At 45.1% G+C, this 15475-nt stretch overlaps 1 protein-coding gene across 1 annotated transcript; it reads left to right on the forward strand.

Moving 5' to 3' along the window:
- The first annotated feature begins 397 nt into the window (after nt 1–397).
- LOC144673849 (zinc-binding protein A33-like) lies at nt 398–9284 on the forward strand. The gene is made up of 6 exons (XM_078535490.1): nt 398–903; nt 1777–1872; nt 1953–2186; nt 7822–7844; nt 7937–8115; nt 8965–9284. The coding sequence occupies exons 1-6, from the start codon at nt 448–450 to the stop codon at nt 9246–9248; spliced, it is 1272 nt and encodes a 423-aa protein (XP_078391616.1). The 5' UTR covers nt 398–447; the 3' UTR covers nt 9249–9284.
- Nucleotides 9285–15475: the final 6191 nt, after the last annotated feature.

Below are 15475 nucleotides of genomic sequence, written 5' to 3' on the forward strand. Positions count from 1 at the left end.
AAAGGGTGGTAGAGGCAGATACCCTCATAACATTTAATAAGTATTTGGGTGTGCACTTGCGATACCATGGCATACAAGGCTATGGGCCTAGTGCTGGAAAATGGGATTAGAATAGTTTGGAACTTGTTTGATTGGAGCAGACTTGATGGGCCGAAAGGCCTTTTTTCTGTGCTGCAGATCTCTGACTCTATGACTATCTGCAGTCAGCAATGAGGGGTTATCAGTGCGATTTGTTCTGTGTCTCTTTCACATAGATTAGGTCAGGTTTTCATCTTCAATCTACGACCCCCAATTTCAAGAATTTCGGTCCCGTTGTGTTTTGCATGTTTTCTGTTTAAAGAAACATTGCTAAAAATACTCCAAGAGGACTGAGTGTGAAGTGAATTTCATCTGGGAGAAATGAAACTGAAAGTAAAGTGAATAACAGGAGAAGGAACAGTGACGGAGATGGCTGCCAGTAAACACATCTTAACCCTGGCCGAGGATTTAACCTGCTCCATCTGCCTGTCTCTGTTTGTGGAGCCGGTGCGGTTGGACTGTGATCACAACTTCTGTAAATCCTGTATCCAGAAGTGTTGGGGAAAGCAGCGTCAGGCTGTGTCCTGCCCGGAATGCCGAGTGGTTCTACCCCAGGGAAGTTTCACCAGCAACAGGGTGTTGGCCAATCTCTGTGAGAAAACTCGACAGCTGAAGGTGGAGGAGGGTCTGTCTCCCTGTGAGGAACACGAGGAGGGGCTGAGTGAGGATACAGAGAGGGAGCAGTGTCACTGTGAGAAACACGGGGAGAAGCTGATGCTGTTCTGTGAGGAGGAGGAGATTCTGATCTGTGCCGAATGTGTCGATTCTCCCGCACATTCAGACCACAGGTTCCTGCCGATACAGAAGGCAGTTCGAACGTACAAGGTAAGGGGAGCCAGTGAGTTAGCCGATTGGGCTGTAACTAGGGCTGTTTGAAGTTAATGGACAAATGTGCTCAGTTCTCTTGTTGATTCCTTTCAGCTCAATACTGAGATTTCGGCAGTGAGGAATCTGAGAGAGAATTTGTTACCAGTTTGGGAACTAATCTGTTCCAGCAGTGCCTCCCGAACGAGCTTCCGATCTGACCCAATTTTAACACTTCAAACATTAACTCAGGCGCCAGCAATAACAAAACAGCAATGAAACATTCAGTATATAATCATTAAAGATGACTAATTAAAGAACAGCATATCATGGTGTATATGTGTAAAAATGTCTTTTGAAGTGCATTGTAAAAATGTTCTAATTTTATATACTCAACAGTCCCATTACTGCATCTGAGCTGCTCCAGCTCATGGGCCTTGGTCAGAAAGCAGGAGAAACTTTTGACTTTCGCTTTTGCATTCAGCATTACTTATTTATCGCACCATCACACCAAGGTTCCCTCAATGCCAGCTAGACATCATTGATTTTTAAAGTGGGACGAGTCAAATAAACTTTTAATTTTCTACTGAGAATCTCAAATGACACAAAATAATATTCATACCCCTGTGATGGGATTTGAACTCATGGCTCTGCCTGTTTGGTCCAGACCTCTGGATTACGAGTCCAGTAACATAGCCCAATCATCTATTTTCTATCCCATCAACCTTTGTTGGTTTGAAGCTGTACCTGCCAATTGAATATTTTTCACTCTGCCTTTTATAAAGGGTACACACTAGTGCCACATGTAACATTCTTTGAACACCAGTCCCCACAGTGTGTGATATAACAGCAAACATTACAATGGATCATGGTGAGGTCTGATTCCATTTTTAGGACCAGCTTAAATCATCCTTGGATTCCATGGAGAATGAAAAGAAAGATATCAGTGAATTAAAACAGCAGCAGGAGAGGAAGATTTCCGAACTGGATGTGAGTATTACTTCAGTTCCCTTTAAACACTGCGATCCTTTAACAATCCACTGTTTAAATGATCTCTCTCACTATCTTAGGAATTGACTGGATCTCTGGAGCAAGACATCTCTGCACAGTTTGCTAAAATCCATCAATATCTTGAAGAGAAAGAGAAAGATTTAATCGAAGAGCTGAGGAGACAAAAGGAGGAAGATCTGCGACCAATGGAGGAGAACCTGAAAAGAATTGAAGAGGAGCTGACGTCACTTGAGGAGAAGATATTGAACCTTTGTGTAGACATCGAACAGCAAGACAGTATCTCTTTTCTCAAGGTGACCCTTTATAACCCTGTCCCCAAGCTGTTAGTGTTGTGTCACACAGACACACACAAACACACAGAGAAACACACACACAGACACATACATACACAGACAAAAAAACAAACACACACACAGACACACATACATACACAGACACACACACATACATGGATGGGGAAAGTGGTGATCATTTTATACATTTACTTCCACCTTGAACAGAAGAAAAAATCTACAATCTGAGAAGTTTTAAACCTTTATTGAACATGGTTGGATTGCAATTTGAATACTGTGCACATTATTCTCCCCATCTTAAGAATGGCTATTTGCAGGAGAAAAGAGCCCCAGTTATCTTGATTTTATTCCTTCATTCAATATGAGCATTGCTGGCTGGACTATTGTCCATCTCTACTACCCTTGAGAAGATGATGGTGAGCCACCCTCTCGAACTGTTGCTGTTCAAATGGTGTAGGAAGACCCACAGTGCTGTTAGGAAGGGAATTCCAGGATTTTGACCCAGCGACAGTAAAGGGATCATAGTATAGTTGCAACAGGATGGTGTATGGCTTGGAGGGAAACTTGCAGGGGCTGATGTTCCCATGTATCTGCTGCCCTTGTCCTTCTGGTGCTACAGTTCACTGGTTTGAAATGTGCTGTCGAAGGAGCCTTGATGATTTGCTGCAGTGCATCTTGTAGATGGTACACACTGCTGCCAGTGTGTCAGTGATATATGCTTAAGGGGAAATAGGGGCCAGAAATAAAATGAACTGGTCAGTGAGCTGTCAAAGTTGTCTTTGACGTAACTGTGGACAGCTGATTGGGAGACTCCACACAGATCCCCCACTGAGCCCTGGAAAGAGCTGGAGGCATTGAAGTTCAGAGCCACTGACATGGGGTGTCCACTCACACAGTTGGAGTTGATCTCAGGCCCGATCATCTAACAAATGGAGGTCATGGTCTCCCTGGAGAGGCGGAGCCTCCTTCGGCATTGCAGCTTGGACATATTGAGGTAGCTGCATCACCACCTGTAAACCCTGCAGCAGGGTAGTGGCATCTTCTGTGGCCCCTTCCGCCTTGGACTACCTGCGCCTCTCCTCCCACAGGTCCCCCTCCTGGAAGATGTATTTGGACACCTGGCCTCCTCTCCCTACTGCCCCTCGCTTCCTCCTTAGAGGAGGTGCCACCAGCGGAGACCACAATTCCCATTCCCAGGGTAAGGGAAGGCTGTCTGTTACAGAATCACAGAATCACACAGTGCAGAAGAGGCCCTTCAGCCCAACGAGTCTGCACCAACACATAAGAAACACCTGACCTACCTACCTAATCCCATTTACCAGCACTTGGCCCATAGCCTTGAATGTTATGATGTGCCAAGTGCTCATCCAGGTACTTTTTAAAGGATGTGAGGTAACCTGCCTCCACCACCCTCCCAGGCAGTGCATTCCAGACCATCACCACCCTCTGGGTAAAAAAGTTTTTCCTCACATCCCCCTAAACCTCCTGCCCCTCACCTTGAACTTATGTCCCCTCGTGACTGACCCTTCAACTGAGGAGAACAACTGCTCCCTATCTACCCTGTTCATGCCTTTCATAATCTTGTACAGCTCGATCAGGTAGTCCCTCAGTCTTCTCTGCTGCAACGAAAACAACCCAAGTCTATCCAACCTCTCTTCATAGCTTAAGTGTTTCATCCCAGGCAACATCCTGGTGAATCTCCTCTGCACCCCCTCCAGTGCAATCACATCCTTCCTATAATGTGGCAACCAGAACTGCACACAGTACTCCAGCTGTGGCCTCACCAAGGTTCTATACAACTCCAACATGACCTCCCTACTTTTGTGATCTGTGCCTTGATTGATAAAGGCAAGTGTCTCATATGCCTTTTTCACCAACCCACTAACATGCCCCTCTGCCTTCAGAGATCTATGGACACATGCGCCAAGGTCCCTTTGTTCCTCAGAACTTCCTAGTGTCATGCCGTTCATTGAATACTTCCTTGTCAAATTACTCCTTCCAAAATGAATCACCTCACACTTTTCAGGGTTAAATTCCATCTGCCACTTATCTGCCCATTTGACCACCCGGTCTATATCTTCCTGAAGCCCAAGACACTCAAGCTCACTGTTAACCACCTGGCCAATCTTTGTGTCATCCTCAAACCTACTAATCTCCCCCACCACATAGTCATCTATGTCGTTTATATAAATGACGAATAATAGGGGACCCAGCACAGATCCCTGTGGTACGCCACTGGACACTGGCTTTCAGTCACCAAAGCATCCTTCTGTCATCACCCTTTGCTCCCTACAACTAAACCAATTTTGAATCCACCTCATCAAATTACCCTGTATCCCATGTGCATTCACCTTCTTTATAAGTCTCCCATGTGGGACTTTGCCAAAGGCTTTGCTGAAATCCATATAAACTACATCAACTGCATTACCCTCTTCTACACACCTGGTCACCTCCTCAAAAAATTCAATCAAATTTGTTAGGCATGACCTCCCTCTGACAAAGCCATGCTGACTATCCCTGATCAAACCTTGCCTCTTCACGTGGAGATAGATTCTCTCCTTCAGAATTTTCTCCAATAGTTTCCCTACCACTGACGTGAGACTCACTGGTCTGTAGGTCCCTGGCTTCTCTCTACAACCCTTCTTAAATAGCAGAACCACATTATCCTCCCACCACCACCACCACCCCCCCCACCGTGGCCAGAGAGGAATTAAAAATTTGGGTCAGAGCCCCTGCGATCTCCTCCCTTGCCTCCATCAGCAGGCTGGGACACAAATCATCCAGACCTGGATATTTGTCCACTTTTAAGCCTGCCAACATCTCCAATACCTTGTCAATCCCTATATCAATTTGATTAAGAACCTCGCAGTCTCTTTCCCCGAGTTTGATACTTTCATCTTCATTCTCTTGGGTGAAGACGGATGTGAAGTATTCGTTCAACACTCTAGCAATGTCCTCTGGCTCAACCCATACATTGCCCCCTTGGTCCCTTATGGGCCCTAATCTTTCCCTGGTTATCCTCTTCCCATTGATACACTTATAGAATATTTTGGGATTTTCCCTACTTTTACCAACCAGAGCTTTCTCATATCCCCTCTTTGCTCTCCTAATTGCTTTCTTAAGCTCCACCCTGCACTTTCTGTACTCCACTAATGCCTCCGCTAATTTGCTCCCCTTGTACCTACTAAAAACCTCTCTTTTCCTTCTCATCGTATCCTGAATTCTCTGGTCATCCATGGTTCTCTGGGCTTGTTACTCCTTCCTATCACCCTAGAGGGAACATGTTGAGCCTGTACCCTCCCTATTTCCTTTTTGAACACCCCCCACTGCTCCTCTGTAGATTTCCCCACAAGTAACTGTTCCCAGTCTACCTTGGCAGATTCTGCCTTACTTTACAAAAATCTGCACTCCCCCAATCCAAAACATTTTTTGCAACTTGTCTATTTCTTTGTTCATAACAAGCTTAAATTGTACCATATTGTGGTCACTATCACTAAAATGCTCCCCCACCACCACCTCAGCCACCTGTCCAGCTTCATTCCCCAGAATTAGGTCCAGCACTGCGCCGTCCCTTGTTGGACCCTCAACATATTGACCGAAAAAATTCTCCTGTACACATTTTAAGAAATCCACTCCATCCAAGCCCTTAACATTATGTCTATCCTAATTACTGTTGGGAAAGTTGAAATCACCTAATATAATTACCCCATTGGTATTGTTTTTACACACCTCCGCAAATTGTGCACTTTTTTGCTCCTCAGTTTCCCGCTGACTATCCGGGGGTCTATAATAAACACCTAACAATGTGGCTGCCCCTTTTTTTATTCCTAAGCTCTACCCACAAAGCTTCATTTGATGCCCCCTCCAAGATATCATCTCTCCTTACTGCAGTAACTGACTCCTTAACTAACAATGCAACGCCTCCTCTCTTTTACTCTCTCCCCTGTCTCGCCTGAAGATTCTATATCCTGGAATGTTGAGCTGCCAATCCTGCCCCTCCCTCAACCACATCTCAGTGTTGACAATGATATCACAATTCCACATGTCAATCCTCACCCTTCGCTCATCTGTTTTACCTGTAATACTCCTGGCATTAAAGTAGAGACCATCCAGCCTTGCCTTAGCCCTTTGAAACTTAATGCACCTGTACTCCCGCTGACTTGATTGTTTTACTGTATTATGATGTGTCCCTATTCTGCTAACATTCTGTGTCCCCTCCCTTAGTTTAAACTCCTCTCAACAGCACTAGCAAACCCACCCACAAGGATGTTAGTCCCGCTCTGGTTCAGATGTAGACCGTCCCACTTGTACAGGTCCCACCTTCCCCAGTGATCCAGGAATATAAAACCCTCCGTCCTGCACCAACTCTTAAGCCACGTATCCATCTGCGCTATTCTCCTATTTCTGAGCTCGCTAGCACATGGCACTGGGAGTAATCCAGAGATCACAACCCCAGAGGTCTTGCTTTTTAGCCTACTGCCTAACTCCCTGAATTCTTGATGCAAGACCTCATTCTTCTTTCTACCTATGTTGTTGGTACCAACATGTACCATGACCTCTGCCTTATCACCCTACTTCTTCAGGATGCCCTATAGTCGGTCAGTGACATCCCAGACCCTGGCACCAGGGAGGCAACACACCATCTTGGAGTCACCTTGACGGCCACAGTAGCGCCTACCTGGAAGGACCCACAGAGTTTGAATCCTCTGGGGACCTGGAAGATACCAATGAGTCCAGAAATGAAGCCTGGAAATGCACAGAACCGAGATGAAGCTGTCTAGTTCAAATAAGCAACCAGCAGCAAACTATCTCCAAGCTCCTCACTACTCACATTGACAATGCTGCTGACCCTTCTTATCCAACCTGTGGATGAGCTTTTGCAAATTGTGGCCTGCCCGTTTTGCACTTGCGACAGGTGAGAAATCACATGGTCAACGTTAAATCGCCGACATTTGGGGTGTCAAGGGCCTTAACTAGCCCCTTAATTCATGGCAGGCGCAGCTCCGACTCCTGCACACTCCCACCGAGCGAAATACTGCGCGAGTGCGTGTTGACATCGGGACATTCGCCCGATGTCACCATGCGTCATTTTGCACTTATTCGGGTCAGGCGCCCGTCCGCCTGACGAGGTGAAAATTCTGCCCCAAGATAAACAAGCCGTTTAAATTATTAAGTTCAAAACCTCTTGCTTATTTCTTTAAAGCTGACAGAGGGGCTTCGACATGTATATAGTGAATGTAGGACAGATAGAATTGCTTCAACCTAAATTCTTTGGCTCCTTTCGCTTATCAAGAAGGACAGTTTCTAGCAACCATCTTCTTTCCTGTTCTCAGGCTATTTTTAACTGCTCAGTTGCCTCACTAAGAAGGCAAAGATTCAAAATGGACTATTTAAAAGGTAGTTAAGGTAAAAATCCATAAATATTGTTTCAAACCCTACCAAACCCTCAAAATTTAATGTTATTAAAATCTTACAGGGTTGACTGATGTGGTATCACATCACTGGAACCCATCAGTGAAAACTCCGCCCAGACTCATTCCTGTTTTCCTAAAATCACTGATTGTACATTGTTAAAAAATGCAGTTAAATCAGTACCGTACATTTATTAAATTATCTCTGATTCTCTGTCCTGCAGGAGCTGAAAAGATTGAGAGAAAGGTGAGTACCTAATCCAAAGTCACACATGGTTGTACACTGTGAACACAGTTTATATCCAGCAGTGAGTTATTATATCAATCCCATTTAAATAGCTATGGATTAAAGATGAGGAAGTGGGACATGCTGAGAATGTTTGGGGTGAAGCAGACAGCAAGAAAATCTAATATCCAGATGAAGACAACACTGGAGCTTCAAAGATCGAAATATACAGGATTTCAAGGCCCGTTACTCTACACAGTGTGGAAGAAAATGAAACAGATCATCTCTCCAGGTAAGAAACTCTACAGATTTGTGTCCACTTTCTGTAGAGTTTCCTGATCTTTTCCCGCTTCTCCTAAAGGTGCTTCCTGTTACTGGGTACAGATCACTGGGACAGCAGCATTTAGGACCACACTAAAGGGGCTGTACTTCATGTGGGACCTCAGCAAAAGGGAGTCAAGAATGAGGGGGTCAGAACAGCATTCATTTGACATCCAGACTATCAGACTTTACGTGGGAACTGGAGTCTGGGCATATATCTAACTGTACACCATACCCAGTCTGTAATATCTGCTCACTGTACACACTGGAGGCTGGGAGTACATCTGACTGTACACTGTTACAAGTCTGTAATATCTGTTCACTACGCACTGGAGTCTGGGAATATATCTAACTGTACACTGTACCCAGTCTGTAATATCTGTTCACTGTACACACTGGAGTCTGGGAATATATCTAACTGTACACTGTACCCAGTCTGTAATATCTGTTCACTACGCACTGGAGTCTGGGAATATATCTAACTGTACACTGTACCCAGTCTGTAATATCTGTTCACTACGCACTGGAGTCTGGGAATATATCTAACTGTACACTGTACCCAGTCTGTAATATCTGTTCACTGGACACACTGGAGTCTGGGAATATATCTAACTGTACACTGTACCCAGACTGTAATATCTGTTCACTGTACGCACTGGAGTCTGCGAATGTACCTAACTGTACCCGGTCATCAGGATTAAGTGATACAGAAATTATGGACTGGGTGCCAAGTCCAGTTATACAGACATCAAATATTAACCTGTGTCTATGCACTTTCCTCTCTAAGATTTTTATTATTATGTCTTTTTTATTCCCCCAGTTGCTGCCATGCTGACCCTGGACCCAAACACGGCTCATCCTCACCTCAACCTGTCGGAAGACCTGACCAGTGTGAAAAGCAGCAACAGAAGAAACCTGATGCATCCTGATAATCCGGAGAGATTTGATGTTTGTCTTTGTGTCCTGGGGTCACAGGGATTCACATCAGGGAAACATTACTGGGAGGTAGAGGTCGGAGACAAGACTGACTGGGATGTGGGTGTGGCCAGAGAGTCAGCCAATAGGAAGGGTAAGATAACACTGAGTCCTGAAGATGGTTACTAGGCTTTGTGCTTGAGAAATGGGAATGAATATGGAGCTATTGAAAACCCATCACTCCCTCTGAAGCATGTGAATCCAAGGACCATCGGAGTTTACCTGGACTATGAGGGAGGACAGGTGACCTTTTACAATGCTGATGATATGTCCGTCCTCCACACTTTCACTGACACATTCACTGAGAAACTCTTTCCTTATTTCTGGGCTGGATCATACAACAATGGTGAAAATGCTGCTCCTCTTAAGCTGCGTCATTTTGAACAATAGATTTCTAAATGTGTCAGATATTAAGGGAAATTGTGTTGGGAAGGGAGAGCCTCAGCGGGTAGCGGTGGGGGCTGAGGGAGTGGGGGTGTGGGTGTTGGAGGAAGGTAAAATTAAAATGTCATGAAACGTGATCCCAGGCCATTGTGAAGAAACATGACCATTTTTGAGGTTGTGAGTCACGACCTTGTTTGTGTCTCGCTCTCACACTGTCACTAGGAACACAATTGAAAACTAAAGCTCTTTGGTTGTGATCCCCAGGTTTCTGGAAACCCTTGAACTAACTGGAGACAGGAGGAGTTTGGTTGAGCAGGAAGTGCTTTTCCACCCCTAGGTGAGCTTCCAACTTCATATCCCCACCTCCACTAAAACCGTCTATTTCCACTGTAACATCACCTGACTTTGTCCCTGTCTTAGCTCATGTGCTACTGAAACCCTCATTCATGCCCTTATTACCTCTCGACTTGACATTCCAACCCACTCCTTGCTGGTCTCCCACATTCTACCCACCATAAACTTAATCAATATTTTGCCTCAGTTTTCACGGTGGATGACACTAGTAGAACCCCAATAGTAACAGGTCATACAGAGGGTATAGAGAAGGAGGAACTTAGAACAATCACCATCACTAGAGAAAAAGTACTGAGCAAACTATTGAGGTTAAAAGGTGACAAGTCCCCAGGACCTGATGGCCTACATCCCAGGGTCTTAAAGGAAGTGGCAGCGGAGATAGTGGATGCATTGGCTATAATATTCCAAAATTGCCTGGATTCTGGAAAGATTCCACTGGATTGGAAAAATGCTAATATAACGCCCTTATTCAAAAAGGGAAGGGAAGCAGAAGGTAGGAAACTAGAGACCAGTTAATTTAATGTCTGTCATTGGGAAATTGTTGAAATCCATTATTAAGGAAGTAGTAATGGGCATTTGGAAAGTCAAAATGCAATCCATCAGAGTCAGCATGGTTTTATGAAGTAAATCATGTTTGACTAATTTGCTAGAATTCTTTGAAGATGTGACAAGCAAAGTGGATAATGGGGATTCCTGTAGATGTAGTATATCTGGACTTCCAAAAGGCTTTTGATAAGGTGCCACACAAAAGTTTAATACACAAGATAAGATCACACTGAGTTAGGGGTAATATATTAGCTTGGATAGAGGATTGGCTAACCAACAGAAAGCAGAGTTGGGATAAATGGGTCTTTTTCTGGCTGGCAAGCTGTAACTAGCGGGGTGCCACAGGGTTCGGTCCTTGGGCCCCAACTATTTACAATCTATATTAATGACTTGGATTCAGGGATAGAAGGTACGATAGCTAAATTTGCAGGTGACACCAAAATAGGTGGGAAAGTAAGTTGTAATGAAGAAATAAGAAATTTACAAATGCATATGGACAGGTTAGGTGAATGGGCCAAAATTTGACAGATGGAGTTTAATGTGGGTAAGTGTGAGATTATCCATTTTGGTCAGAAGAATAAAAAGGCGACTTATTATTTAAGTGGAGAGAAACTTCAGAATGCTTCAGTGCAGAGGGACCTGGGTGTCCTCGTGCTGAAAGCTAATATGCAGGTACAGCAGGTAATAAGGAAGGCAACTGGAATTTTGGCATTTATTGCAAAAGGAATAGAGTAGAAAAATAGGGAAGTGTTGTTGCAACTGTACAAGCATTGGTGAGACCGCACCTGGAGTACTGTGCACAGTTTTGGTCCCCTTACTTGAGGAAGGATATAGTTGCATTGGAGGCAGTTCAGAGGAGGTTCACTAGATTGATTCCAGAGATGCAGGGCTTGTCTTATGAGGAGAGATTGAGCAGTTTAGGTCTATACTCGCTAGAGTTCAGAAGGATGAGAGGAGATCTAATTGAGGTATATAAGATCCTAAAGGGGAGAGACAAACTAGACGTGGAGCGGATGTTTCCCCTTGTGGAACATTCTAGAATGAGAGGCCATAGTTTTAGGCTAAGGGGTGGGAGATTTAAATCAGAGATGAGGAGGAATTACTTTTCTCAAAGGGTCGTGAATCTGTGGAATTCACTACCTCAGAGTGCAGTGGATGCCGGGACGCTGAATAAATTTAAGGAGGAGACAGACAGATTTTTAATTAATAACGAAAGGCTATGGGGAGAGGGTGGGAAATTGGAGTTGAGGCCGAAATGAGATCAGCCATGATCGTATTGAATGGCAGGGCAGGCTCGAGGGGCTGAATTGCCTACTCCTGTTCCTAGTTCTTATGTTCTTATGTTCTTGAGGTTATCCAAAACTCTGCTGCCTGTGTCTTCACTCGCAACAAGTTTGTTCACCTTTTACTCTGCTAGGCCCCCGATTAAGAAACATATTGATTTTAAAATTGTTATCCTTGTTTTCAAATCCCTTCATGACTTTTCCCCTCCCTATGTCTCTGTAATCTCCTTCAGCCCCACAAACCTTCGAGTGATAGGTGGAGGCAAAGGAGAGATTGCAAAAGAATTCAAAAATAACAGATCAAAGGGGTGTTAATGATGGTGGTACTGGCTAAAGGAGGTGCTAATGGTGACATTAAGCAGAATGTGTGATAATAGCTAGACAAGGGTAAGCTCTGTGGAAAGAACAACATGAACAAGGGATGGATGAAGATTGAAAATAGGCTAAAAGGTGGGGGCAAAGCAATGAATAGAAATGAACATAAATTTTAAAAATAATAATTATAACAAAAATAAGTGGAAAAGAATGATAAAATAAAAATGAATATTGTAAAAAGGGGACAGAAATGGCGTGAGGATGAAGGCTGTAAGATGCCTAGTCAGAAGATGAGGTGCTGTTCCTCCAGTTTGTGTTGGGTTTCACTGGAACATTGCAGCAGGCCAAGGGAGGACATGTGGGCATGAGAGCAGGATGGGGTGTTGAAATGACAAGTGACAGGAAGGTCTGGGTCATGCTTGTGGACAGACTGAAGGTGTTCCGCAAAGCGGTCACCCAGTCTGCATTTGGTCTCTCCAATGTAGAGGAGACCGCATTGGGAGCAGCGAATGCAGTAGACTAAATTGAGGGAAGTACAAGTGGAACACTGGGGGTTGAAGGGAAGATGTGTTTAGTAGTGGCATCATGCTGGAGTTGGCGGAAATGGCGGAGGATGATCCTTTGAATGTGGAGGCTGGTGGGGTGAAAAGTGAGGAGAAGAGGGACCCTATTATGGTTCTGGGAGGGAGAGGAAGGTGTGAGGATGGATGCGTGGGAGATGGGCGTGACATGATTGAGGGCCCTGTCAACCACCGTGGGTGGGAAACCTCGGTTAAGGAAGAAGGAAGACATGTCAGAAGCACTATTTTGGAAAGTGGCATCATCGGAACAGATGCCTCACAGGCAAAGGAACTGAGATAATGGGATGGAGTCCTTACAGGAAGCGGGGTGTGAGGAGCTGTATTTGAGGTAGCTGTGGGAGTCGGTAGGCTTGAAATGAATATTGGTGGACAGTCTATCACCAGAAATTGAGACAGAGATGTCGAGGAAGGGAATGGAAGTGTCAGACATGGACCATGTGAAAATGATGGAGGGGTGGAAATTGTAAGCAAAATTGATAAATTTTTCCAGGTCCATATGAGAGTATGAAGTGGCACTGAAACAGTCATCGATGTACCGGAGAAAGAATTGTGGGAGGGGGCCTGAGAAGGGCTGGAACAAGGAATGTCCACATACCCCATAAAGAGACAGGCATAACTGGGGCCCATGCGGGTACCCATAGCCACACCTTTTATTTGGAGGGAGTGAGACAAGTTTAAGGAGAAATTGTTCATTGAGAGAACGAGTTCAGCCAGATGGAGGAGAGTGGTGGTGGATGAGGATTGTTCGGGCCTCTGTTCAAGGAAGAAGCGGAGAGCCCTCAGACCATCCCGGTGGGGGATGGAGGTGTAGAGGGATTGGACGTCCATGGTGAAGAGGAGGCGCATAGGGCCAGGGAGCTGGAAATTGTTGATATGATGTAGGGCATCAGAGGAATCGCGGGTGTAGGTGGGAAGAGAGTGGACAAGGGGAGAGAGAACGGAGTCAAGATAGGAAGAAATGAGTCCGTGGGGCAGGAACAGGCTGACACAATCGGTTTATTGGGACAGTCCTGTTTGTGGATTTTGGGAAGGAGGTAGAAGTGGGCTGGCTGAGTTTGGGAGACTATGAGGTTGGAATCTGTGAAGGGAAGGTCTCCAGAGGAGATGAGGCAGTGACGGTCCTGGAAACAATGGCTTGATGTTTGGTGTTGGGGTCATGGTCCAGGGGGAGGTAGGAGGAAGTGTCTGAGAGTTGGCGCTCAGTCTCTGCGAGGTAGAGGTCAGTACGCCAGACAACAACAGCACCACCCTTGTCAGCAGGTTTGATAACAAAGTCAGGGTTGGCCCTGAGAGAATGGAGTGCGGCAAGTTTAGAAGGAGACAGGTGAGAGTGGGTGAGAGGAGCAGAGAAATTGAGACGGCCGATGTGACGCTGACAGTTCTCAATGGAAAGATCAAGGGCAGGTAAGAGGCCAGGGGGAGGGGTCCAGGTGGAGGGAGAATGCTTGTGCAGGTGAAAGGATCCGTTGAACAGGGAGAGGACTCCAGCCCAAAGAAGTGAGCACGGAGACAAAGGCAGCGGAAGAAGAGTTCAGCATTGTGCCGAGCCCGAAATTCATTGGGTTGAGGGCATAAGGGTTTGAAACTGAACCCTTTGCTGAGTACTGAATGTCTACCTTCAAATCCATCTATATGACCAAGCTTTGGATCATCTGGTGTAATATCTCCTTATGTGAGTCAGTGTCCTTTGTTTTATAATGTTCCTGTGAAGAGCTTTGATCGGTCAATGGCATTAAATGTTCTATATGAATATATAAATTGTTGTTGATGAGTTTTTCTGGGATGGGACTTTGTTTTCAGGTCAGGGATCGGATTTTGGCAAACAGAAGATTTTCTTATTGGATTTAGAGCAATTCTAAGTCGTGCTTTAATTGTACGTATTGTTTCATTCTAATGCAATGTTTTTCTACTATAATAGAAAGGACTCATTTATTTATAAAACAATGGATGATATGTAAAGACAATGTGCAAAAGGAGCCACAATGTTAAATATAAGGGGCGAGACTTTTTACTGGTTTGATCAGTGCAGTTCGGGTGAAATCAGCTGAACCAGTACAAGTGATCGAGCAAACCCAGCTCACCTTTGTTGTCTTTTTATCCCTGGTCTCAAAGTCATTTCACTTGATGTCGGCTCCACCCACCATAGAAACAATGAACTGAGTGAGTTTCTGCCCCTTTTAATTGAGTATCTCTGAATCACACACGCACCAGTCAGCATGCTTCAAATGTTCCCACATGAACAAAAAAAGATTGAGTTTATTAAGAAACTGATTGGTGTTCACCAATGAAAGGAGCAAATGGTTTAGTATAATTTTTCAAATGATTTTCAGGAATTTGAAATTGAGAGTTGGGAGTGACTCGCCATCAGCTGAAACTCAGCTCTCAACACCAACATTCATTTGCATATCCCCCTCCTCCACCCCGGATTCCTTTATTCCAGGAGAGAGAGGCTCTTCCTGGCTTGAACCCCTGAACCAAATTGGCACTAAACTGGCAATCTCACTCCAGGGGGCAACTTAGACCAGTCGGGGACAGATTTCTAGTGCCTGATTGTCCTTACCCGCTTTGTATCTACTTTTCTAACTGGACTACATTCATGTCCCCTCTTTCTTGGCTTCACTCATCACTTGCCTCCACTTCAGAGACTCCCTGTCCATGGTTACAACATTCTTCAGCTCTGAAGCCTAATCATTCACTCTGGGTGGGGGGCGAGGGGGATGTGGGGGCAGTTGGCTGGATGGCCAGTGTGGATCAGATTGGTGCCAACAGCAATGGGTTCGAACCCCATTCCAGCTGGGATGGATTTGGGTCCTGGCTCTTTGTGTTCCCCATGACAGAGAGCGTAACACTGTGGGTCAGAGCTGCCTTCAGGCAGAGAACTCAGGACAAAGAG

The sequence above is a fragment of the Cetorhinus maximus genome, unplaced genomic scaffold (genome assembly GCF_964194155.1).
Source record: "Cetorhinus maximus unplaced genomic scaffold, sCetMax3.hap1.1 HAP1_SCAFFOLD_490, whole genome shotgun sequence".
NCBI lineage: Eukaryota > Metazoa > Chordata > Chondrichthyes > Lamniformes > Cetorhinidae > Cetorhinus > Cetorhinus maximus.

Bases quoted from the DNA above. Each gene is read 5' to 3' on its own strand.
- LOC144673849 (XM_078535490.1), top strand. From the start codon at position 448: ATGGCTGCCAGTAAACACATCTTAACCCTGGCCGAGGATTTAACCTGC. The intron at 904-1,776 runs GTAAGGGGAGCC...TTCCATTTTTAG, and splicing joins AGGCAGTTCGAACGTACAAG to GACCAGCTTAAATCATCCTT. The intron at 8,116-8,964 runs GTAAGAAACTCT...TTATTCCCCCAG, and splicing joins GAAACAGATCATCTCTCCAG to TTGCTGCCATGCTGACCCTG.